Source organism: Gracilinanus agilis, chromosome 2 (assembly GCF_016433145.1).
Source record: "Gracilinanus agilis isolate LMUSP501 chromosome 2, AgileGrace, whole genome shotgun sequence".
NCBI lineage: Eukaryota > Metazoa > Chordata > Mammalia > Didelphimorphia > Didelphidae > Gracilinanus > Gracilinanus agilis.
Window position 1 is genome coordinate 425544993 of NC_058131.1, and position 25849 is coordinate 425570841.

General features: G+C 35.6%; 2 protein-coding genes across 2 annotated transcripts in view; one reads left to right on the plus strand and one right to left on the minus strand.

Annotated features, from left to right (window-relative positions):
- The window catches only part of AFF4 (AF4/FMR2 family member 4), a 79437-nt gene extending 65616 nt beyond the window's left edge, over positions 1-13821 (plus strand). Inside the window, exons 15-22 of the mRNA XM_044664655.1 lie at positions 2329-2423; positions 3755-3818; positions 3954-4090; positions 4363-4434; positions 5403-5496; positions 6340-6383; positions 9652-9872; positions 11500-13821. Of these exons, the coding sequence (XP_044520590.1) occupies positions 2329-2423; positions 3755-3818; positions 3954-4090; positions 4363-4434; positions 5403-5496; positions 6340-6383; positions 9652-9872; positions 11500-11627 (855 nt within the window). The 3' untranslated portion in view covers positions 11628-13821. The remainder of the gene's footprint in view (positions 1-2328; positions 2424-3754; positions 3819-3953; positions 4091-4362; positions 4435-5402; positions 5497-6339; positions 6384-9651; positions 9873-11499) is intronic.
- A 4325-nt stretch (positions 13822-18146) lies between these two features.
- Positions 18147-20008, minus strand: LEAP2 (liver enriched antimicrobial peptide 2). The gene is made up of 3 exons (XM_044661900.1): positions 19931-20008; positions 19248-19387; positions 18147-18534 (listed from the first exon to the last, which is right to left on the minus strand). The coding sequence occupies exons 1-3, from the start codon at positions 19985-19987 to the stop codon at positions 18498-18500; spliced, it is 234 nt and encodes a 77-aa protein (XP_044517835.1). The 5' UTR covers positions 19988-20008; the 3' UTR covers positions 18147-18497.
- Positions 20009-25849: the final 5841 nt, after the last annotated feature.

Here is a 25849-nt window from a genome sequence, read left to right on the forward strand (position 1 = left end):
GCTCATGCCAAAGACTTACTTCCTGCTGTATCTCCCCTTATAAGCTGTTTTCTCCATTCACTAACTCTCACAGGTCACATCTCAGGAACCAATCATAGTTTCTTAATTTGCCTGAGCCTCCCAGAGGGGCAGTACCTGTAGAATCAGTTTCCTGTCTCATTGGTTCCTTGCTTCTTTAACTTCCTCTCTCAGGATTTTCTATACCTGAATTTATTCAGTGGTTTTTGACCTCCAGATCACTGAGAGATGACATTTAAAAAAAAAGAAAAGCAACACTGGAGACAGAAATTTGCTTCTGATGGTCCCCCCTGTGATTCTATTGGAAGACAAGCATGTTAAAATCTCTCCACTTGGGATCTTTGGGAGATTAACATGCCTAGTCTCTCCAATGAATCATTTCACATTAGCAGCTTATACATCTAAAGATTCTCTTACTAGAGGTGTATAAAAAGAGGAAATTACAACAATTCACTTTTTTTTTAATTTTTTTTTTTTTTTTTTTTTTTTTTTTTTTTTTTTTTTTTAGGGAAGGGAAGAAGCAGGCATAACATGATATACCAACTCTAAATTGCTTCTAGTGTAGTTGACTTCCAAATCATAGATTTTTTTAATCTTAATCTTCTTGACTCTAGGCCCATATCTCCAGTTACCTATAGCATATCTCCCCTTACATGTCCCATTGACACTTAAATTCGTCATTTCAAGACCATACATTTTTCTTTCCTGCTAAACTTCTTTATGACTTTTTGTGGTTCCACCATCCATCCTGTTGCTTGTTTTCAGCCTTGGGGGTCTGCATGGATATTTCTCTCTCCTCATCTCTCATGATTAGTTTCTAAGTCTTATCAGGTCTATAACTTTTCTTGAATTTGTCCCGTTTCTCTATTTGTGTTATCACCACCCAGATATAACTTACTATCACCTGTCTGAACTGTTGTTAAGAATTCTTTCCCCCTTTCCAATCCATTCTTTAAATCATTGCCCAGAATGCTCCTCTTACTGCAGTCATCTGGTCATGTCATTCCTTTGCCCAGAAATCATTGCTAGCTTCCTACTAAAAAAAAAAAAAACTCTCCTTGTCCTTACATACAAGGTCTTCCACAATGTGCTGCTACTCTACATTTATATTACTCTTTTCGGCTTCTAGTTGTTTTATTTGTTGTCTTGTTTTGAGGACTGTATCTCCCTATCTTATCCAGGCTGGAGGTATAGTGGCAACCCACAGGCCCAGGCCCAATTCCAATCAACACAGAAGCTTTAACTAGCTCCATTTTTCTGACCTGAGCCATTTTACCGTTTCTTATGTCACCCCATGGGCCTCTTCCTTGCCAGTTGCTAGATTTAAGCTTTAGCCCTATTGATAGTAGCTCAGAACTTTAAAATTTAAGCAATCTACTTACTAGCCTCAGACTCCCTAGTAGCAGAATTACTTGTATGTGGCCATATGTTAATTATGTTTGAAATGTTCTTTTTCCTGTTGAAGTCATCTTACCTATCCTTCAGAGCCTAACTTAATGACTTCTTACAAAAACATAAAATTGGAAGGATTTCAGCCCACTCTCATTTTGTAGATATGAAATATGAAATGACTTACCCAACATTATACAGTTAAATAGCCAGAATTTGAACCCATGGCTTCTAACTTCAAATGTAGTACTCCTTTCCCTATATCATTCTCTCCATCGATAGCAGCTACCTTCCTCAGAACTTAAAATAGTACTTTGTTTTGCAGTTTTCTTTAAAGCACTTAAGTATTATATATATATATATATTTGTATCTTATTCTTCCCACCTAGATTGTAAGCCTCATAAAGACAGAGACTATGTCTAAATTTTATGCCCTGTAGGGCCTTGACTAGAGTTCTGCATATAAGTATATAATTTAAGGATGAATGGAAAAATGGATTTAATGTAGTGAACAGTGTTGCTAATTCATGTATGAAAATAATGCCTAACAGCTTGGTCTGTTCTGGCTTATTCATTTACCATGTAATTTATTAGTAATTCTAAGAAGTAATATGATTTTGACAATAGGTCCATAAATTTCTTGTTTCCATTAACCTATGTTGATTGAACAAAATAAACTGTGTTCATATAAAATGAAAAATAATTTTCTGAACACCTTAAGAAGTCCTTAAATTATAGAAAATTGTAGTTTATGAAGCTTCATCAATTAAAATAGATTGCAAGTGGGTATGGTGTTGATTTATTTGTATCCTAAAGTAGAAAATAATTTCTGCAATGCTTACCTATCTTACTAGTTTGTGATTATTGTTTCAAATATACTCGATTACTTTTTTCTTTTTTCTTTTTCTTTTTTTTTTCCAGGAAAAGGCTCCAAGTAGTTCTTCAAACTATCCTCCAGCTACACAAATTCCTGATGGCTCCAAAACACGAAGAGCAAAACTTGCCTTTGATGACAGGTAAAGTGAATGGAAATGTGTCTATACACAAAGCTTTCCACTGTTAAACTAGATCATGATAAAGGACATTGACACAAAAGTATGTAAAAATATTTAAACTTTTCAAAGAAAAAGCATAATTCTTTCTTCTTCTGACAGTATAGTATGAATGCACAGCCCAACTCAAGGATTTACAGTGCACCCCAAGTTATATGTCCATTCTTGATAGCAGAATATCATAATAACTGAATACTAGTTAGAGCAGATAGTTAGATATGAAGGTAGTTTCTGATTTTTATAACAGCTTTGTTCAAAAAAATCCCTTGGATTTGTACTAAATCTTAAGAGCAAATTAGATTATTAAACACTTCATACTAGAAAACTTAGAGGGGAGCATTAAACTGGGTGTCTCATTTTGCATTCTGAAATTTTTTCAATATTTTTATTTGACTGAATCCTGTCTAACAAGTAATTATTAATAATTTTTTTAAGCTCTTGCCTTCTGTCTTAGAATCGATATTAAATATTGATTCCAAGGTAAAAGACTAGGTAAAAGCTAGACACAATTGAGGTTAAGTGACTTACCCAGGGTCACATAGTTAAGATGTGTCTGAGGCCAAATTTAAACCCAGGACCTCCTATCTCTAGGCCTGGCTCTATCCACTGAACCACCTAGCTGCCCAAGCAATAAGCATTTGTTGAGTGCCTACTGTACTAGTTTCTGGAATATAAAGACAAAACAAAAAAAGAATGACTTCTTTCATTTTACTGGTAGAAATATAACATGAAACAACTGCATATATAGAAGATAATTGAAGAATAAGAAAGCACTAAGTACTAGCTACATTATAAAAGTATAGAATGAAGCTAATGAGATGAACCTGGAAAGAACTAGCGATTCTAAGAAGTCAGTATGAGGAGGGAGTACATTCCAAGGTATAGGGAAAAGCTTATACAGAGACATGGGAGATAGAATGCTGAGTTTGGGAATGTAGATTGTAGGAAAGGTGAGTAGTATAGAATTAGCTTGGAAATATAGGTTGATGCCATAATTGTGAAGGGTTTTTTTCCTTTTTTTTCTTTGTCTATGAAGTTGCTCTTTTGTTTTGTTTTGGTTTTGAATACCAACTTTAGAGATTTTTAGTGCATCCTAGGGGCAATGGAAAACCAAAATGAAATAATCAACTCTGCGCCTGATTTAAATGTTGCTTGTAAGAACCAAAATGCTTGCTAAATAGAGTGACTTTTGATTATATGATGTATTTATTGTAACTGTGAAAATTGAACCATGCCACTTACAAAGTAGAATGTGATCTCATAAAAATATTTTTAATTTTCAATTTCTTTTGCAGGACTTATTCAGCAGACCATTATTTACAAGAAGCTAAAAAGCTAAAGCACAATGCAGATGCATTGGTATGTTGGCCTTCATATTTAGCTTTTTGGAATTATCTGGTCTTTTTTACTTTTGATTTTAGCTTTAGATTTTTTACTTTAGATTTATTTACAGTATTCTACAGTCCACATTTTCTCTGACTACTTTCTCTTTAGTCTGATAGATTTGAGAAAGCTGTCTACTATCTTGATGCTGTGGTATCTTTCATTGAATGTGGAAACGCTTTGGAGAAAAATGCTCAAGAATCCAAATCTCCATTCCTTATGTATTCAGAGACTGTGGAGTTAATTAAGTAAGTACATAGAGATGTCTACATCAGCAAGGTCAGTAATGTTAATTCACTGATCTAGATGCAATGGATTTGGCTGACAACAGAATTTAATCATGAATTGGTAAGAGGGGAACTAATTAAGTGACTTATAAATTAAATGATTCCATAGGCCCTTTTACTTTGAATCTGTTTGATTCTAATGTGTCAGAGGGTGGGAGGAAAGAAGTAACTAGATAAAATACTTAGTTTTGCTTACATTTTGTGGTTATTGATCTTTGTGCTTAATGTTACAGATATACTATGAAGCTGAAGAATTACCTGGCACCAGATGCTACATCTGCAGATAAAAGGCTGGCAGTTCTTTGGTGTGTAGAGTTGTAAAGTATATTTATATGAGGTTGTGACAGACAAAGAAATGTTTTCTAACTTGAATATGCACTACTTGAATGTTTTTTGTTTAGTTTTGTTTTGGCATTCCATGAGTTTAGGATCTGTGTTAAAAGACAAGAATTTAAGATGAAACTAAATAAATACATTTCTATCTTGTTTCAGATTTTCAAGACACTATGGAGGGAGGTTGTCTTCTCCTTCCCAGTTAGACCTCTTTTTCTTCTTGCCTTGGGAAAATCCTTAGTAGGGTGCAAGATGGTGTGCCATAATGTAGATTTTTTTTTAACCTCATATCACTCTTTTGGGGGGGCAGGAATCTAGTAGAGTGTGTACATGGACTTATTCTCTTACCCCATTTAAAAGAAGTGAGTAAAAATGGAAATATATCTGTTGTCTCAGGTATATGGGCACATTAGTATGTCTACTTACTATACTGCTCTGGGATATTCCGGGGGAGAAAGTCATAGAAATACCCTGCCTGAAGATTAGAGGCTTAATTAATTACTCCCAGAGCAATGATCATGATATCTATAACCTACTATTTACTGTTTGTAGTTTTCATTTAGCTCTCCAGAATACTTAAGGAGTAATAATGTTATTCCTTAATACTCTTTTTGTGTTAATAATAATCCTTATATTGTGAGGTCCTTGAGAGGAGAGACTATCTTTCCTCTTTTTGTCCTTTTATTTCCCCAAAATTTAAAGCATGGTGCTTGGCATAGAGTAGGTGCTTAATAATAAATATTTATCCAAACAATTTTGTCTCATTCTGTATTATCGATAGTTGTCACTTTGCCTAAAAATTAAAGCTAATGTCATTGTCAATTTAGTGATAACAGTTTCAAATAAACTCAAGTATATACTTGGAAAAAACAAAAGGTGACTTTTTTCTGCATTGTCCAGTGCTGTCATTTTAAATCTTTTTTTTCTCTTTCTTTTTTAGCCTTCGATGCCAGTCCTTATTGTACCTGAGGTTATTTAAGCTGAAGAAAGAAAATGCTTTGAAATACTCAAAAACATTAACTGAACATTTAAAGGTAAATGTAATTGATAGAAATATAAATTCTGGTTTTAAACCTAGCTTTGCCAATGGCTCTCATCTTTCATTGCCCCTGAAAATGTCCTTATACTGTTTCTGCCTATGGCGAGAAGGGAGCATTACAGCCATCTGAGTACTGGGGCAATTTAGAGAGGGTAGTTAATGACTATGGTGAAAATTCAAATCCCAACAGGTTTTGAGAGAAGACAGTTTTTAGTGGACTAATCTTTGAACTCCCATATATCTTAGGCATTTTATTTAGCAATATATAATGCTTCATATGTAAATCCTATTTTCCTTAACTTTAGTATAGTCTCTGAACTAATTAACTATATAATTCTCTTTCAGCTCCTACTTCTTTCTGAATTGTTATTCAGAACCATCTAAAAACCACACCAATCCTTCCTTTTTTTCAATTTTCTCCAACAAGGCTACCCACTTTCCCTGAACAAGTATTTCACATTCTCACCCATGTACCTTTATTCATATTGTTTCCTTTAACTCAGATGCTTTTTTCTGCCTTTTTGAATCCTAGAGGCTCAGCTCTTCCATAAACCTATTTCTCAGTTTGGTCACTTAAGTAGAGATTCAGAAAAGCAATTGGAAATGTGATTGAAGTTCAGAAGTCATAACTGCAGATATAGATAAATCCACTCCCTACTTCACTCAGTTCACAATGAAGTCTCCCTCATTTTTACTCATATAGTTCTTTATTCCCTCTGTCACTTATATGATATACATATGTCTTCTCTCCGGGAGAATACAAAGCCTGTACATTAGTAGACATTGAATATTTGTTGATTTAATTGACAAATAAATTGCTTTTTGGTTTTGTCCCTAGAATTCTTATAATAATTCTCAAGCTCCATCACCTGGCATGGGAAGGTAGGTAATTTAATTTTTATCCTGTGAAATGAAAATTATTTCTTCATAATCCTCTAGTAATTGTTGAATATATAAATTATGTCAAAGTTAGCAATAAGAGCAATTCGTATTGCCATACTTATCCTTCAGAAAGCAGCAGTTCCACATTTTGGTGCATGATAAATTTGTGTGTTGAGTCTAAGGAATTGTCAGGGGACAGAGGGGCAATGGGAGAAGGAAGCTAGAGGTAGTAAGCAGTTTGAGAGCTAGATCTAGAGACAAGGACCTGTATTCACAGATATGTCCTAACTGTATGACCCTGGGCAAGTCACTTAATCTCAATTGCTTAGTCCTTACTGCTCTTTTGCCTTGGAACCAATACTTGGTATTACCTTCCATGCCTTTATCCTAAAGATTTGGGCTGCTCTCAGCTAAATTACCAGATATATTTTGCCTTCTTTGAGACAAGAACTTTTAGGATATGAAACTGCTACTCTCAGAAATCCTCAAGGCAAGTAAGCAGGGAAGCAGGTTTCCCACTCTCCAATTTGCCAACATTCTAATTGGAACTTTGGGTTGAGTAGGTTTTGTTTTTTTAACTGAAACTCTTACCTTCTGTCTTAGAAACAGTACTGTGATTTGTATCCAAGACAGAAGAGTGGTAAGGGCTAGGCAATGGGGATTAAGTGACTTGCCAAGGGTCACACAGCTAAGAAGTGTCTGAGGCCAGATTTGACAGGACTTCTCATCTCTAGATCTGGCTCTCAATCCACTGAGCCACCCACCTGCCCTCTTGGGTGGGTAATTTTCAGGGACACATACAGTGATTAATTTTTATTTCAGACCTATGGAATTTGAGGGGGTAGCTTGGTCATTTAAGTAGAGATTCAAAAAAGCAATTGGAAATGTGTATGAAACTCAGAAGACAGAGCTACAGATATAGATAAAACCACTATGAAGTGAAAGCTTTGAGAGTGATTGTCATCACAGAGAAAAGAACTAAGAACAAAATGTTAATGAACATTGATCTAGGAGAGACATTTCATGGATAATTTCTTGTAATATGATGTCAAGGCTTTTCTTTTGCTCCAGACTTTCAGGTAGATGATTAATTCTCAAATTGTCTCTCCTGAAACTGTTTTCCAGGTCAGTTGTCTTTTCAGTGAGCTATTTCATGTTTCTTTCTATTTTTTCATTCTTTTGATTTTGTTTTATTAATTCTTGCTGTCTCGTGAGGTCATTAGCTCCTACTTGCCCAATTCTAGTCTTTAAAGACTGATTTTCAGCTATGATCTTTTGATTTTCCTTTTCAGCTTGGTCTGTCTTGCTTTTCATGGTTTCTAGCAGGTCAATTCTGGTCTTCAGTTTGCTTATTATTACTTCATTTGATTTCTGTGCCTCTTTTCCCATAGGGGCAATTTTGTCTTTTAAACTGTTATTTTCTTTTTGTATTATTTTCATTTCTTTTTCCCACTTTTCTTCTTTCTTGGTTTTTGGCTCTCCTTTTGGAGTTCCTCTAAAGCTTGTGAACAATTTCCATTTTTTTTTTTTTTTTTTTTTTTTTTTTTGCAAGTTTGGATGTGTTTGCTTGCTTTTCACTCTCTGCTGTTGCTTCTTTATTTTTCTCTTTGTTTCTCCATAGAAATTATCCAGGGTCAAGAGGGTTTTTTGCTGTTGCTTAATCCTTTTTCCACTAGTGGATTGGGGTTCCTGCATGTTAGTGGTCATTGCTTTCTTAGCTTCTGTCTTGCAGGGCTTTGCCTTGGTGTAGTATCTTCCCTTCCCTGTCAGAAGCCTAAGCTAAGTAAGGGCAGTTAGATCTGTGGTGTTCTTTGTGTAGCATGTGCACTTTAAAGCATTTTGCCCTTAGGCTATCTTTCCAGCCACTGCCTCCTTAGCTGGTTTCTGCCCAAGCTGTACACTCTTTAGCCTCAGATCTCTCTGTGAAGGCCTTGCACTGCCCTTAGTGTTAAGTCTCCCCAGAATTCAGAGATTGCCTTGGCCCTCGCTCTAACTCTCTGGTGCAGAAGGTGGTATGGGGGAGGGATGATCAGCTTGTGCTTTGATTAGTGCAGTTTCATCCCCTTATAGCATGGGAATCATGACTTACTGCCTACCTTTAACGCTGCATCCAGTGGGAGAACCCCTTTACTCATCCAATTTTGACTTCTGTCCTTTTGAGACACTTTGTAAAGATTGATTGGAAGGAGATTCAGAAGGCTCCTGCTACTACACCGCCATCTTGGCAACACCTAGGAGAGACATTTCAGAGAAAAAAGCATATTTCTTTCCCCCGTGTTCTTTGATGCATTTTCGTTCATTCATACCAACACCTCTCACTAATAATTCTGTGAGTAAAAAGGTATAGATGGAAGGAAGAGCTTTGTCTATTTGATTTCCCTATCCCTATACTATATTTAGGGTTTTTTTTCTTTTTAATTACCTCATATCTTAGAATCAATACTGTGTATGGGTTCTAAGGAAGAAGAGCAACTTGTGACTTGCCTATAATTTGAACCTAGGACCTCCCTTCTCTAGACCTGACTCTCAATCCACCAGGCCACCTAACTGACCCCTATATGTAGGTTTGATTACTATGGGCTTCTTAAGTCTTAATTTTGGTTTTTAAAATTATATCCCAAAGATAGGACATAAGTACTATTTTTAAAATTTTAATTTGAAATTGAAATGCCTATATCATGCATTCTTGTATTCGTTTGGTTTAAAATTTAGTTTCAGATGATTGATTTTCCAAGTCCCAGGTGTATTTTTATGCATATCCCCATATATATTTATATCTACACATGTACATATGTAACTATGGATTTTTTGCCTAAATTGATGTCCTCTGACAGTATATTATATACTATTATCCATTGGGAAGATATAGTGATGAATTTTGAAACTTTTTATGAATTAGTTCTATAAAAGTCTTACAAATCCCAGCAAAAATTCTATAGTTTACATCATATGTCCATGGGAGTCACTGTACTGCTAGAGAACTGAAGATAATCGAGGGCTCTGCCTGTCAGTGTTGAGTAATCTTGTTAAATTTGTGTAAAAAATAAATCACAAAGTTTCAGAATAAAATATTGTGCTCTGTCAATGTATTTTAAAAAATAATTTTTCCTTACATGCCTACTGTGAAAAACAGTTGGAAAAGCATTTCATTATTCTAGTATTTTGTGAAAAAAGATGAAGGCTTCAGCATCCAGTGATTGCAATTTGATCTTTTCTGTGCACCATATCACAATTAAACTTGTTGCCTTTTCTTTCTGTGTACATATAGCAAAGCTGTTGGGATGCCGTCCCCTGTTTCTCCAAAGCTCTCTCCTGGCAATTCAGGAAATTATACTTCAGGGGCAAGCAGCACTTCAGGGAGCAGTTCTTCAGTAACTATTCCACAAAAGATCCACCAGATGGCAGCCAACTATGTTCAGGTCACATCCAACTTCCTTTATGCCACTGAAATCTGGGACCAAGCTGAACAACTTTTGAAGGAGCAAAAAGGTAGATCTTAGGAAATCAGGACATTTAGAAACTAAGCAAGTTAATTTTATGATATAAATTGTTCATTATAAGTATTTGTATTTTAAAAGTATTGGTTATCTTTTGTGTGTAATCTATTTTAGAACTGATGACATTAATTAATAGATTTCTAGCTTTTAATAAACACACTAAGATTAATACTATGGTATGATACAAACATTTGCTCTGCTAGTATCCTTTTCTAGCTTAATCATGGAGTGGGGTTAACCCTGAACTCTGGATGTTCACGTCTACAGAAAATAAGATCCAACAGTTTCAAAAAGGTTGTTCATAGGCCTGATATGGGGCAATATATGTATATATTGTATATGTTCGTGACCCTCTTGCGCAGGGACTAGCCTGGATTGAACCAGAAGTTCCTTACCAGGTTTACCACAAGAGGATGAAGTTTTTAACTGTTGTAACTTTCATAGATTTACTAATTTATAGAGATTGCAATCTGATCTGTTGAAACAAAGTTACAAGTCTGGGAGGGTGGAGAGAGACTTTTAAAAGTAAACTAGCCTCAGTGATCTATTGTAACTAGTGATAATTTTTAAGCTCTTTCAAAAGAGATGGGTACTCACTGTTCTAACATCTAAAATGTAACCTAAAATGTAAACTTAAAATAAATTTAATTTACCTTTCTTTTTCGGTAGTAAAAACTGACTAGTCACAGGAACCCTGCATCTCAGACATCTAGTATTCATAAAAATATTTACTAGATGTATAGGCAAAAAGTATATTTTAAATTAGCTTATTTCATTTTAATTCAATTCGATAAGAATCTACTATGTCTTAAATACCAATCTTTGTCTTCCAAGAAAAAGGGAAAAGAAAACAATGCCAGGTTGAATAGGAAAATGGAGGATTTCCTAAGGCAGCTTAGTACAAAGGAAAGAGTATTTGACTTATAGTCAGAGGACCTAGATTTAAATTCTGCCTCCACCACTTAAATACATATGTGACTTTGAGAAAATCACTTAGACCTCTTTCAGCCTCAGTTTCTAAGGGATTTTTCCCCACTCTAAAGCACCCCAAGACTAGATCTTGTCAACCTTTTTGCTTACAAATTCAATTTGTGTTTAGTTGAAGTAGTATGTCTTCCTCCTAACAGAATGTTTCAATTTCAGAAAGTTTTAAGTATATTATAAAACGTTTTGGTGTCCTGTCAAGTTCATTAAAATGTAATTTGGCCTGTAAATACAACTCTGGCAGCAAATTCTGATTTAAAAAGTAGATGAAATGGAATGGGCTGCTCCTGGAAAGAGTCGATTCTTTTTCTTCCCAAAGTCTAACATGGAGGTTTCAGTGATCACTTGTCTAGGATGTTATAGAAAAGTTTTCTGTACAGGTAAGGTTTGGATTAAATAACCTTTGAAGTGTCTCCTGATGCAAAGATTTAGTGATTCTATGGCTGCGGTAGATTGTTGCCTAGAAAAATAGCTATTCCAAATATATTTTGTTTAATGTTTCTCAGAGGAGGGAGGAGAAAACTTCTTTTCTTCTCATAAATTATGGATTTCTTTTTACTGCCCTGTCTGCCAGATGGCACAGAAGTCACCTAGGAGACTGTACATGATTTAATTAATGTTTTTGCTCATTCCAGAGTTCTTTGCTGAACTGGATAAAGTTATGGGCCCTCTCATCTTTAATTCAAGCATCATGACAGACCTAGTTCGTTACACCCGACAGGGACTTCACTGGCTTCGTCTGGATGCCAAGTTAATATCTTGAACTGAAGGATTCTTACCCAGAACATATTCTCGTTGCCTCTGATTTTTCTCCACAACACTGTGTCATATCAATAAGGAAGACTGCCATAACACTGCTTAGTCAACACTAAGAGCAAGGAATGCTTCTGCCTCACTGTCTCATGTATATGTTGTGTTTTTTGTTTTTGTTTTTTTAACCTGAAGCCATCATGTTAATGGACTCCTAAGGTATTCCCTATTTGGAAAGTTATTTAAGTATTTTTACATCTGCAGCATATTAATAAGATGCAGTTTTAACTGATCTGAAATGAGATTGGAATTCTAGTTGTAATGCATAAGTAATCAATTTAAATCATATTTATTTTACTTTTTAACTGCCCAGTTTGGTGGGACTATTTTAATAATTATTTCTACCTATAAATTTATCCTACCAAATGCTTAGCAGAAATTTCATGCAGACACTTTTATTTATATAGTTTAAGCTTTTTGTTCTCAGTAATGTCTCCATGTGGTAGAGCTTATAAAAGGATCATTATATTCTCAAATGTAGAGACATGTATTTAACATGTTTGCTGCCTCCTATTCAAATCTTAAATGACAACTACAGTTTTAGTATTGCAGAATTTGTACTTAATGTTAAGGGAAAGAACCCAGAGAGGTTCTTGACCATGGGAAAAGAAATTTAAATATTAGAATATAGCATTCTAGATTGGGGGAAAATCATGTTTGATTCAAGATAAGTTGTTATTTCAAGAATCATGATCACAATAACTATAGCAGTCTCGCGATGTTACAGTTACTTACATTTAATGAGTTATAAAAGAGATCAGGTAAGAACATGAATTCTGGGAGATGTGCATCATACAGAAGGGTTTTTTTGGGGGGTTTTGTTTTTTTATAAAAAGACAATCTTGAACCTTCTTAGTTTTTTTGAAACTTCATTCTCTTTGTTTTTGTCAGTTGACACTGCTTTGAAACAGTATGATTTACCATTGGAAAAATGGGTCTAAGAACTCTTTAGAGTCATTCCTTCTCTATTTCTTCCAATGACTGAGAAATTAGAAATTTTGTTCAAACATTCATATCTATCTTCACGATTCTCTTTAAAAAAATTTTTTGTCAGCTTATTTATGATACTTTGATACGTGCGTGCAATGACTGCTGTGGGAATGGGTTGGAGTTTGGGTGTATCCTATTTCACCACACAACTTGGAGCAAAGTTTTAAAACCGTTCTGATCTGGAGACATAGAACTTGTTTTAATCATGTATTTACCCCATTGTATTATGAAGGCCCCCAATGAGTAATGATTCTTTCTGTTGGGAGCAGAATATTCACTTTAGAAAAGTATCTTACTGATGTAAAAGGAGAGCCCTCCATGGGTTTGAAGTGGCTGCTTTTGTAAAAGTTGTGCACCAAAGTACCTTTCCATACAAGGTGCTTGTTGGAATACAAGGTGAGAACTGTACTGTTTGTACTTTGCTTAGTGCCCCTATCATGTCTGGTGTGCCTTAAATCTTACATTTAGATGAAGACTTGATGGACTGTTTACAGACGAAGCGTCACAGGAGGACCAGGTCTACTGTGTTCAGCTGGTTTTGTGCAGTAGTTAGGTAAAATTTCCTTTCCTTTAAATGTTTCTTTAGGACTAACCATGTAAAAATAATTGCTTTTATAAATGGTAACCCTTTAGTATAGTGACTTATTCTAAATCTAGTAAGTCTGGATTGTATAAGGCTGCTGAATTAAGCAGATTTCACCCCATACCAGAAATGAACGTATGCTTTCAGGGAAAAAAAAAAAAAAAAAAAGATTGCATTCAATTTCTGGATCATCATCACGTGCCAAAAGGATGGCAAGTGCAAAAAAAAAAAAAGGAATTGAATGTTGAGTTGTAGACTTTGTACAACATCAAGTACCACAGTTTATCCTCTGGGTTTGATCTTTTAAACTCACATATTTTACAAATTAGCAAGCTTTTATTGTATTAATATAGTTGCATATTTGTAGGGCTTCCTTGATTGTTTTGTACTTCCAAAAAAGATGGTTTTCTACTGTCCAAGAAGGAAAAGTTAGCAGACCTATATTGAATTGTAAACTTTCCTCTGGTGTAGACTTCTGTCAGTTTAGCACCCTTCTGAATTTAATTTGCATTGATTGAATCTGTGTGTCTGAGTGTGTGTGTGTGTGTGTGTGAGAGAGAGAGAGAGAGAGAGAGAGAGAGAGAGAGAGAGAGAGAGAGAGAGAGAGNGAGAGAGAGAGAGAGAGAGAGAGAGAGAGAGAGAGAGAGAGAGAGAGAGAGAGACAGACACTGATGGACTGACTGTTAGGGACTGTATTCAAAGAATAACCTTATAGAGTTTAATGATTTTTTAGTAAGAAGTTTTTCATCTAGCATCAAAGCAGAGGTTCAGTCTGTCCCTTTTAGTTCTAGTCTTACCGTGTGTGTGTGTGTGTGTGTGTGGGTGTGGGTGTGGGTGTGGGTGTGGGTGTGGGTGGGTGTGGGTGAGAGAGAGAGAGAGAGAATGGAAATTCTCATATATGATGAGTGGTGCTGCACTAAAATATTTTCCTTAAAATTGTATTCATACTGAGATGATAAATTTCTTTTCAATTGAAGAATATTTCCTTCCAGTTAGTAATGGGCAATAGATTAAATTTTTGGCCTGAGTAATTGTATTTCAAATGCCAGGGTTTCTGGCAGAAACCCCAGTAGCATTGTGTAGTTTATGGCCTCCCTGACTCTCTGTCTGCAGTCATCTAGATATTTGGCTCTGTTGAAGGTGACCATTCCACCTTAAATTTCTTGTGACTTTTTTGTTTAACTTCTAAAAGTGAATATAACTAATGACAAAAAATTGATCTAACCTATAATGTATAGATCATCTCAGAAATACACCTCTTAACAGATCACATAGTTCATTGAAGAGTAATTTTGTCTGCCTACTGTCATATATACGTGACTTAGATAGCTAACATTTTACCCTTTATATTCAACCAAAGTATGGAACATTGTCATGTCCAACAATGCTTTTCATCCTGGGAACCTCAACAAAGCCTGGCTGAGCTAGGCCATAGGGACCCCAACCTCATGAGATGGAACTTTTCTTCACAGCCACTGCCTTCACTTGTCAAGATCTTTTTCTCTCCATCCCCTTCAATCCTGCTTCAAGAAGCAGGCCTGTGGCTTCTGCCTAGCAAGGTGACTTATTCATGATTGTTGTTGGCAGCACTAGTACTCCCTCCTTTAAAGCAAACCTTGAAGAAGGCAACCTTTTTAGGAGTTTTATGCTGTGACACAGGATGAGATTTGTGCTTATATCTGCCAAAGAAGGTGTTTGAAAAACTCTGGCCTCAGCCAACAATGCAAACCAGTCTCAAATAATGAATATTTGGGGAAAAGGCTACTCCTTATGTATCAAGAGGGTTCCTATTATTGTGGATCGATATATATCAGTGTTGCACTTTGAACCACTTGTAGTTTGACTAAATCCTTTTCCCCCCACATCCATTTCTTCTTTTAATTAAAGAAACACAATAATCAGATCAGGCTGGCTCAGACAGCATAATTTCATATTGGCTGATTGAAAGTTTATAACATTATGGAATTTATTTGATTTATAACAGCTGGGTTTTCTCCTTGTGAAGCAAGATTACAGAAAACAAACTCTTTAAAGCTCAAGGCTTTGGCATTCATGTCTAGTGGATTAAGAGTAAATAATAATCCATGTGAATCCAGTGTAGCCCTAGTCATTTTGGTTGAAGATGATTTAGCCATAAAAGGAGTACATTCTGCACTCTTCTTGGTGTGATAGTGAGCAGTTTGACTTTAGAATTATGTACACATACTCACTTTATATATAATGTATTTTTTAAAAACCATGAAATCAGTTTGTCTAAGGTATATATGTGTAGTATTTTAGCTTAGTGCACCCGTTTCCACATTATTTATTAAATCGATCTAAGTCACTTTCTCAGTGACATTTCTGTCACTCTTTCAGTGACATTTGTTGCATAGTAATGTATAAGAGTGCAATGTGTATTCCTTTAGATTAAGAGTTTATTTGCAGTAAGCTCATTCTAAAATGTATTTGTGCCCTTTATTAATATGTCAGGGCTTTGTGGGGTGGGTGGGGTGGGATTGGTTGGAGAGGAGTCTTAATTTTCCAGTTGCTATTTGGATAAAAATGGCTCATTGTGTGTTTTATTTATATAATATTTTGCTTTGTCACAGGTGCACTTAGTGAGATTTTTGTATGAAGTAGGTTATGTTAAGCCTGAGCAAGTCCAAGTTTTGAATGAACTCTCCCCACTGGGGAATAACCATTGTACAACCTTATAGAGTCTATGACTAGAATTCCTTGATTCTTTGAAACACAGATTTCATTATCTTTAGCTTTAGTATGAAATATGGTGGAGAAGTGGTTTTCCCCCCCATAATAGTAGTATGCACCCAGATTAATTCTGCATTAAAGCAAATGAGATATGTGAGTTAACTCTCCCAGATGACTTGAGAATAAATTGTTGTCCACAGTTTACATAAATTTGCAAAGATTTGGTGATTTCTAAAAGTGCTTTGCCTCTTCTACTCAGCTAGTGGAAAGTCTTTTAGCTCTCTTGAGACCAGAGCTAAGCAGTTAGTGGCAAGAGCAGAAATCATCTGTCAAAAGATCATTGTAAGGCTGATTTTAGAGATAAAGTCCTTTTTTCTAAGCTCCATAAGATCTCTAGACCAACAGTTCAGTCGAAGAAACTTTTAATGCTTCCACCTCAAGTAGTCAAGTGGAGAATCAGGGCTAGATGTAAACAACATAGACTTTGCCCTAAGAAAGCCTTGAAGTTGCAGACTGGTTTATCAGGCTTTTAAATAGCCTTTGGAGGATAGGCCCATTAATCTTCCTTATGCCATTATTCAGCATATATTAAATTGAACAAGAAAAGGCTGCCCAGAAATGTGGTTTAATTCTACTTATTATTCACCTTGGAAATTCTCTACCTGTTAATCGGGAAAAGTGACCGGAAATGCTGCCTTTCAAGTCTATGCCATGAGGGCCCATATTTATTCCACTAGCTGGTGATGTAGACTTTCAAAAAGTGTCCCTGTTTTTGTGACTTTATGCATACCCCTAGAAAATAATTAAGTTGAGCATTCATCAGTATGGTAGCACTCACTAATTGAGTTGACTGCATTAATCTGAATGCCTAAAAGTTCACCTTTAAGACCAGACATGGTGTTTGCAAGCACAGCTCCTATAATTTGTATCTGGTCTCCCTTTTGAATGATTTTAAGCAGTTTTGTATATGGAGGATGAAGTGCTTATATATTTATTAAAAATCTTTTATCTTATTTGAAATTATAATTATTTGGTGAATAAGGGTTTGGGGTTTTTTGTTATTTTGTTTTTGTTTGTTTCGTTTGTGGGGGTGGGGGGGAGGTTGTCGAAGGGAAGCTAGGGAAGGTAGCTAACTCGTAAGCCCTGGTTGATCCTAAAGAAAAGATACTGTTAGTGACTGACAGGATGTCTTTATTTGTACATGAATCAAGTCCCTGTTTTACACTTGTTTTACCCAAATTATTTAGGCATATGGTATTTTCAACCAAAACTTAAAACTATATACTGTGAGTTTTATTTGTTGCAATACACTTAAATTTCAAGTGATAGTTTGGGGCTCAGAAGTTAGGATTTTAAAGTCAATATGTGCATTTCACGTAATAAAGCTGTTAATGGTGAGCAAAGTATTATATACTAACTAGATTTTTCCACATCTGTATAGTATATTCTATGTATTTTGTGGTATTGAGATTATAGAAAGTTTAGAGTGTCTGAAACATGCATTTAATGTGTATTTTTAAACAAATTTATGGCGATTAAAATATTTGGAGAAAAGGGTATCACATTTCAATTTGTAAAGATCTTTTTAACTACTGTGTCATTAAATGCTTTGTATAATGCAAAACCATAACTGGAAAAAACTTAAGTTTAATAAATATCAAATAGATTTTTCTGTATTAAACTTTATAAATGCTGTGCTGTTTATACTTCTATTTTTTCCTCCTAATTTGGGTTCTCATTTTATATTTTTGCACTGGGCTTAAAGATCCATGTCCTTTGAAAACATTTCAGTAGGCATATTTACCTTAGCACAAGCCTTATGCATGATTATTGTAGGATCCATGTGCTCATGTGGATAGAAATTAAATTATTGAAATGAATGATGTACAGAAGTCTTAGCTTTCTGAGCTTTGTTTTTGGAGTAGGAATTGTCTCAAGGACAAATTTAATAGATTTTTCTTTGAGTTCCCTCTTGGGGATAATTAAAGAAACTTGGATATATTTCTGGGGAGGGGGTGGGTGGGAACCAGGATTACCAACTATGACTTTGTCACTGGAGAGATGGGGTGAAAAGCTAATGTTCTACACACAGATTTCAAAATTATAGACTTTTGATTTAAATTTTAACATTCTACCAATATTATTATTCTTTAGTATATTAGTGACCCCCTCCCCAACTTCTGAGACCAAAAAGTTTCTCCAGCCTATTGTAATTCCAAAAAAGAGATTTTTTTACATCCCATATCCCCAAAGCTTGAATTCCAGATTTGTTTCATTATTAAGAAAAACAATTTAATTTAATTTTTCAAACTTAAGCAATAATACATATAAAAATACAGACTCTTAAATTTCTCAAGTTTAAATGTCTTTATCCACATGCCCATTCTCAAAGAATGGGGGGGTGGGGTGTCTAAGTTAAGGTATGCATCTACCTTTAAATATTAAATAGTAAAAGCTTCACAGATATCTTCAGTAAGATATACAGCTAATAACCAATATTCCATAGAACGGAGCATTGTTGGATGTAGCTGCTTTCTTCTCTTTTCTTCAGTAAATATATTATTCTTGGATCATATTGAGTGAACAACGTCTTTTCCTGGGTGAATGAAAAGATATATCATAAGTCACAAGGCTCTTGATAGACATAGATTATGTATGTATGTATGTATGTACATAAATAAAAACCACCTTGTCTTGCCTAGTTTGGGAATGTCATATGGTAGAGAAAGGGGAATTTGTCTTTCTAAAAGGTCTTGATTACCTGAATTTACTACCAAGCTGACTGAGAGAAAGAGGAAGTCCTGAGCCCCTGGACCTTTCTTAAGGTCTACCATCAACCCAGACTACAGTCCCAAATTTATACCAGTCAGAAAGCACCAAGGATGTATATATTTATGCTCCCATTTTCCTTGTTATCCCACAATCTAGACTAATTTTTCCAGATCATTCTTGTGACTTAAAACTTTGATCTCCTGAGCCTGACAGGCATTCTTTTCCAAATCTTTCTACTTCTGGCAGTTAGGTGGCACAGTGGGACCTGTAGTCCTGAAGACAAGTTCAGATTTGGCCTCGGGCACCTACTCTCTGTGTAGCCCCTGGCAAGTCTAATTACCTTCTGTTTGCCTTAGTTTTCTCTGTGAAATGGGAATAATAGTATCACCTTCCAATCAAATCAGATAATAGTAAAATGCTTAGAACAGTGCCTGGCATATACTAGGTGCTGTATAAATATTGGCATTTATTATATATTTTTACCTCCTCTTCTGGTCTATTTCTGTCTCTCTCACACATATACAGAATTGTAGGTACCTGCATAGTCTTGTGATACATTCAGAGTCATCACGACAGGATGCCCCTATGGGCCTGAGGGAAACACCTCTCCAGAAGGGAGTCATCCTTCTTAGTCTTCTCTGGACTGATCTCTGTTGAGGCAGTGGAGATGAAGCCACCTGTGGAGGAGAGTGGAACATTTTCATTATAGATACCTTTTATGTAGTGCACCCAGCTTTTCTTACAGCTATATGAGATCAGGACATGAATTAAGGAAAGCCTTTGTTTATAAATCCTAACCTAAGGGCAACTAGATGGTGCAGTGGACAGAGTACCAGGTCTGAAGTTGAGAAACTCATATTTCCAATTTCAAGTCTGGTCTCAAGACACTTTCTAGTCATTTAACCCTCTTTATCTCTGTTTCCTCATCTATCAAATGAACTGGATCAGGGAATGGCAAACCACTCCAGTATCTTTGACATAAAAATCCCAAAGTGGGGTTATGAAGAGTCAGACATGACTGGAAAACAAAAAGCCCAACTTTATGGAGAAATGGATCTCTAAACAAGGGAGTGAAGATAGAGCAGACAAATTATTTCAAAAGTGAAATAAGTCCATCTTCCCTCAGAAGTCTTTACAGTCTGCCCACAAAATCTGAGTCATGTAGTATAGGCATATTTGCCTGCAGTGGTGGGTAAAAATCTTCATCCCCTTATCCTTACCTGGCTCAGGAGCAGCAGACACATGATGAACAGGGCTGAGAGCTTAAGGTGCCCCATGGCAGTATGTAGGAAGCCGGAGATCTGACTGCCAACACAGATCTCTTAAAGTGCTTTTTATAGGATGAAGTCAGCCCAGTGATTAGTGGCTGCATGTTCCATGGGGCAAAGTTTGGAGCAGAGAACGGGGGAAATTTTAATAAGTTAATGTCTACTAGTGCAATCTGCTCAAGGTCTGCCCCTTAGGCTAATTCTGTTTGCTGATTCCTCAGCTGACCTTTGAAATGGTTGTCACTGGCCTAGTTTGCATTTTACCCACTTTAAGGAAAATCACATCTTCATAGCTTTCACCCTCTTTTTTTCCTCTCTAAGATCCAAATCAAGCCATAGACATAAGGAACTTGACCATGTCGCAATTTCAAAATAATTCACTGATGTTGCTAACCAAAATGTTACAGTAATTAGCTTTTTGAAAAATAGAATTAATATTCACATTTCTGTCTGGGGAAGAACAATTTGTGGGGTGTGTGAAGTAGGGTTCATTTGCTGCCATTTGTCGTACATGCATTTTCTAATGACTCAAACGCTGTTTCTTTCACAAAAATGTTTTGTTCCCTTTTTTTTTTTTTTTAAACAATACTTGTCATTCCCCTCCCCAGTAGACCCATTAGCCATGTCTGTTTCTCATTTTTCCATTTATAATCTACCACCTCTTCATTCCATATTCTTTTTATGGGTATAGTTATTTTCTGAATTGTTTGAGTGTTCATCTCTTGCTTTATCCAGTTCACACAGTAAAACTATAAACATAATAAATCACGTAAAGAAAATAATTGTATCCATATATACCAAAAAATCTTAACAAATCATAACATTCATCTTTGTTTTAAAATAGTAATAAATAGATCTTCCCTTAACATGAGCAATGATAACTAAAGTATTTTCAGTAAAATTAGAAGTAAATACAATCCTAATGGACTCAAGATAAAAAATGCCATCTGTGTCTTAAGAAAGAATAGAGCCTGAATCCAGACCAAAGCATACTTTATTTTACTTTCTCTTCATTTTCAAGTTTTTTTCCACAAAATTACTAATATGAGAGAATGTGTTACATGATTGCACATGCAAACTATATCAGATTGCTTACCATCTCAGGGAGGGAGGAGGAAGGAGAGAGAATTTAGGAGTAAAAAAAATTTTTTTTTAATCTGATTTGGGGGTGAATAAAATATTATCAATATTAGTATTAGTACAGTGCTAGAAATATTACCTAAATAGCTACAAGACAAGAAAAAGAAATCTTATGCCTGTCTTATGCAGTGTTAGAGAATGTAGACTAAAATTAGATGAAACTTAACAAAGTAAGTAGCAAGATATAAAATAAATCCACCAATTCATTAATCTTTCATGTATATTATTGGCAAATAGATTCCACTTAGAGTAACTGTAGGATGCATAAAATATTTGGGAGCCTATCAAGACACACAGGAATGATATAAAGACAACCATATAAACACTTTACCAGAAAAAGTGAGAAGGAAGAGAACCTGAAAGTATCTGATACTAACTTGTTTTATAAGAATCATCAAAACTATTTTCTATTGGTTAAAAAATAGACAAGATGAATATATGCTAAACAAAAGACCTATAGGAAAATAAAACAGCATAATTAACCCATAGGCTCCAACTACTAGGGTAAGGATTCACTAATAACTGCTAGGAAAACTAGAATGCTCTATAGTAAAAATTAGGTCTCTAGAGCAAGGGTTCTTCACCATTTTTGTGGCATAGATCCCTTTTGTAGTTTGGTGAAATTCCTCAGAATGTTTTTAAATACATAAAATGAAATACACAGGGTCACAAAGGAATCCAATTCATCAAACTAGTTATCAAAATATTTGTTTAAAAAAAAAGTTAATGGGGCAGCTAGGTAGCACAGTGGATGGAGTACCAGAACTGAATCCAGGAGGACCCGGTTTCAAATCTGACATCAGACATTTTATAGCTGTGTGATCTGAGCAAATCACTTAACTCCAGTTGCCTAGCCCTTGCCACTCTTGTCTTAGAATTGATAATAAGAAAATAAGTGTTTAAAAAATAAAAAGTTAAAAGACTTCAGGTTAAGAACCCCTACCTAGAGACCAAGAGTGTTTCACTAAGCTACAAATAGAAGTGTAGCTTAGATTTAGAAGGTCATATCATAAGATAGAGGAAGAAGAAAGGAAATACTTTTCATAATTTTGAATATGGGAAGACCTTTACCAAACATGGATAAAGATGATCAGAAGAGATAAAATGTAAAATCTTCATTAAATAAAGTTTTGCACAAGCAAAAACAATGCACATTTGGAAGGAATCTTTCCAATTAGAAACAGTTGTAGGAGCAGCTTGGAAGAGGGCCCGGCCTGGTGACAGGAGGTCCTGGGTTTAAATCTAGCTGTGTGACTGGGTGAGTTGCTTAACTCCAGTTGCCTAGCCCTTATCAGTCTTCTACTTTGGAATTAATACTTGATATTGATCTTTAAATGAAAAAGAAGGGCTTTTTAAATTAAAGTTTAATGGGTAAAGATATAGAAGGTATTGATTCTGATACGTTAAGAAGAGCCATTAACAAATTAGTGGTCAGGGGATATTGCCAGTCCTCAAAAGCAATGTGAGGAGAAAAAGATGCTCCAATTCACTAATAAGAAAAAAGTATTCAAACAAGTCTGAGACTCAACATTATACATATCAGATTGGCAGGTAACAAAAAACGAAAATGTTGAAGAGACTGGAAGGATAAGTAACTAACGCAGAACTCTGAATTGAATTGAAATGGCCATTCTGGAAAGCAGTTTGGAATTTTATCCCCAAAATCACTAAATTATATATTCAATTTGCCCCAGCAATGCAGTTCTGAATGTACATTCCAAATGGACACTAAAAGAAAAAAAGGGCACTTATGTACTATGGGAAGCCAATAAGAGAATAGATAAAAATCTGAGACCCCTCTTTTGACACCTTTTATGATCCATACCTTTTCTTATTGGAAAAACATTATAGACTTATTAAAAAGCTTTGAGTCCTTAGCAGACCAGCAGCTACTGAATTAACAATTTCTCTCCTTGATAATTAAGAAGCCTGAACTCTAAAAAATATTACTTAGATAAGGCAGGAGCTGGACAATCTAGTCCAGATTTTATCTGACCAGGACCAGTCCTGTAAATCAGGAAGACATGACTCAATTAGTAAAAATCTCCATGAAATATATTTCTGCTCCCAGAATTAACCCCCTACTAATTGTGGTTGGAATTTGGCCCTTGCCCTTGTACCTATCTCTCTACTTTTTTAGACTTTAATGGGTTGTGTATGATTTGTAACCCCTTCACAGCTGTGACTCTTTCTTTGTGTTCTTTGTTTGAAACCAGTATAAAATAAACCCCAGACTCCATAAGGTTGGATCAGCTATGGGCTAAATAATTAGTCTGGCTGTTCTCATTTTCTGTTTCCTGTCTTTTCAATCCGATGCCATTAAACGCCACTCGGGACCCCTACCATATAGAGCTGGCTCTCTATAACATACAAAAAAATTCATAACATTTTTTTTTAAACCCTTAACTTTTGTGTATTGGCTCCTTGGTGGAAGAGTAGTAAGGGTGGGCAATGGGGGTCAAGTGACTTGCCCAATCACACAGCTGGGAAGTGTCTGAGGCCGGATTTGAACCTAGGACCTCCCGTCTCTAGGTCTGACTCTCAATCCACTGAGCTACCTAGCTGCCCCTTCATAACATTTTTTTAACAAAAATGAGTATAAGGAAATACCCATCAACTAGGGAATGGCTGAACAAAACCCTAGTCTTGGGAATGTGATGTGGCACCATAAGAAATGGGGAAGAGGACAGATTCAAATAAATCTGTAAAGTATGTTTACACTGATGCAGAGTGAAATGAGAACCAGAACCACATATATAAAACCACTAAATTATAAAGAAAAACAACTTTGAAAGACCTGAGAACAGTGATAAATTCCTATCCATTAACAGAGAAGTGATGGAATAGAAGTGCAAAGTGAAACATCCATTTTTGGACGTAATTTATGTGTAGCTTTTTGCTTGATTTTGTGCTTATTTGCAACAAGGGAAAGTGTTTTTTCCAGGTGGGGGAAGAGAAGGTTTGGTAATAAAGATGCATGCCCCCCCCAAATAGATAAGAAAAATAATTAATTACAATATTTGAGGGGAAATGATTATGTGTGGCCAACAACGTGGAGGACTAGACGTTGCCTCCAATCCTGTTGAACTTTTAAATTTCTCTAAATTAAGAATTATGCACCATGGTAATTTTAGCCGTCTCCATAATCTAGGACACCAAAAACCTAAACAAAGTACAATTTGATGAACTGCAGAGAAAGCCAATCGTTACTAAACTCTAACCAGGTACTCACCCACCATTCCCTCCCTGAGTCCCAGCATGCTCCCAAAGGCAAGGCTGTTTAAGCAGCTGTTCTTGTAAACAAAACTCAACTCCACCCCAAATCTTCCCATCCCAGCCCCAAGTGTGGTGCTAATCCAAATAGAAGAGATTGGCTCAGGCTTTGCTGGTGGGACCAGAGAACTGAGGAACAGAACAGGAACAGGAAACATGGTGGCTGTTATGGCAGTATACTAGACCTCGGAGAAAGCTCCTAGCAACCATCTTGGGCCAATCCAGTCTTCTTACAAGTTACTCCTGGCAGGACCAAGACTGGGGAACAATGCATCAGTATAGAAGCTGAGACTAAAACCCAGCTCTTAGGAATATTAAAGGGAAAGGACTCAAAAAGTAAGCATTAGAGAAAAATAAGGAAACAATTACTAAAGATGTTAGGAGGAAGAAAACTGAGCATAAGCAGAAAAACCAACAGGGTAGTTTTTTATAGCTGTAGATAATATAGCTTCTAGAACAAGTTTTTTGTGTTTTAAAGTTCTAGGCAGTTTTCTTAATTACCCCTTGCATTATGGTAGTGTTTTCAGGTTTTTTGATTAGGCATTTTTAAATAGGTATTGCCTGACAAAGAAAAAAAATGAATTTAACACCTGAAGAGGCAGAGGATACTGTGTTTTCCCATAACAGCATAGAACCATAGCTGGATATTCCTGCATGGTTTAAAAGAGAAAAGAATTGTGAAAACAATTTATGACCTACATAAAAATAATTAGAACAGAAAATCTTGAATCCATGATGGCAAGTCTTGCTAGAGAAACAAAAGAGAGAATGATGATTGAGAATGCAAATACAGAGAAATAAGCACATTCTGGAAGAAAAGCAAAAAGTAACATTGAAAGAAAGCATGATATCTACACAAGGAAAACCAATTGACTTTGAGGATAGGATGCATAAAAACAAGTTAAAGATTTTAGGGCTCCCAAAAGAACACAAAAAGTCAAAAAAAACCTGAACACAACACCATAATGCAAGATATAATTCAAGAAAACTGCCTAGAACTTTAAAACACAGAAACAAAGTATCACTAGAAAAATCACCTTCCAAAACAAAAAACAAAAAAACACCCTATGCTCCAAACTCCAAGGCAGCTAAAGGCTAAATTTAACAATTGCACTGATCAACTACAAATTCTACAAACTCCCAGAGAAAGACTTTTCAAATATAAAGGAATGGAAATTTGAATAAAATAAGGCTTCTGCACTCACAAGAAACCTCAGGAAGTAATGAAATAATAGGTTCAGGAAACAAAGGAGCTCCAGATACAGCTCAAGATGTCATACTCTGCATATCTGAGCCAAGCTATGAATGAAAAAAACATGGATATTCAGTAATAAAGAGCCATTTCAGACATTCCTAGAAAGAACTGTACACCTGAAGGAATTACTTTCTTCTCAAAGACTTCAGAGAATGGATATCCACCACAGAGTAGTAAATCCAGTAATATGCCATTTCCCGGGG

Excerpts from the sequence above, each read along its gene's own strand:
- LEAP2 (XM_044661900.1), bottom strand. The coding sequence starts at position 19,987 with ATGGGGCACCTTAAGCTCTCAGCCCTGTTCATCATGTGTCTGCTGCTC. Across the intron at positions 19,388-19,930 it reads GTCTGCTGCTCCTGAGCCAG|GTGGCTTCATCTCCACTGCC; the intron begins GTAAGGATAAGG and ends TCTCCTCCACAG. Across the intron at positions 18,535-19,247 it reads TGTATCACAAGACTATGCAG|GAAAAGACGTTGTTCACTCA; the intron begins GTACCTACAATT and ends TCATTCACCCAG.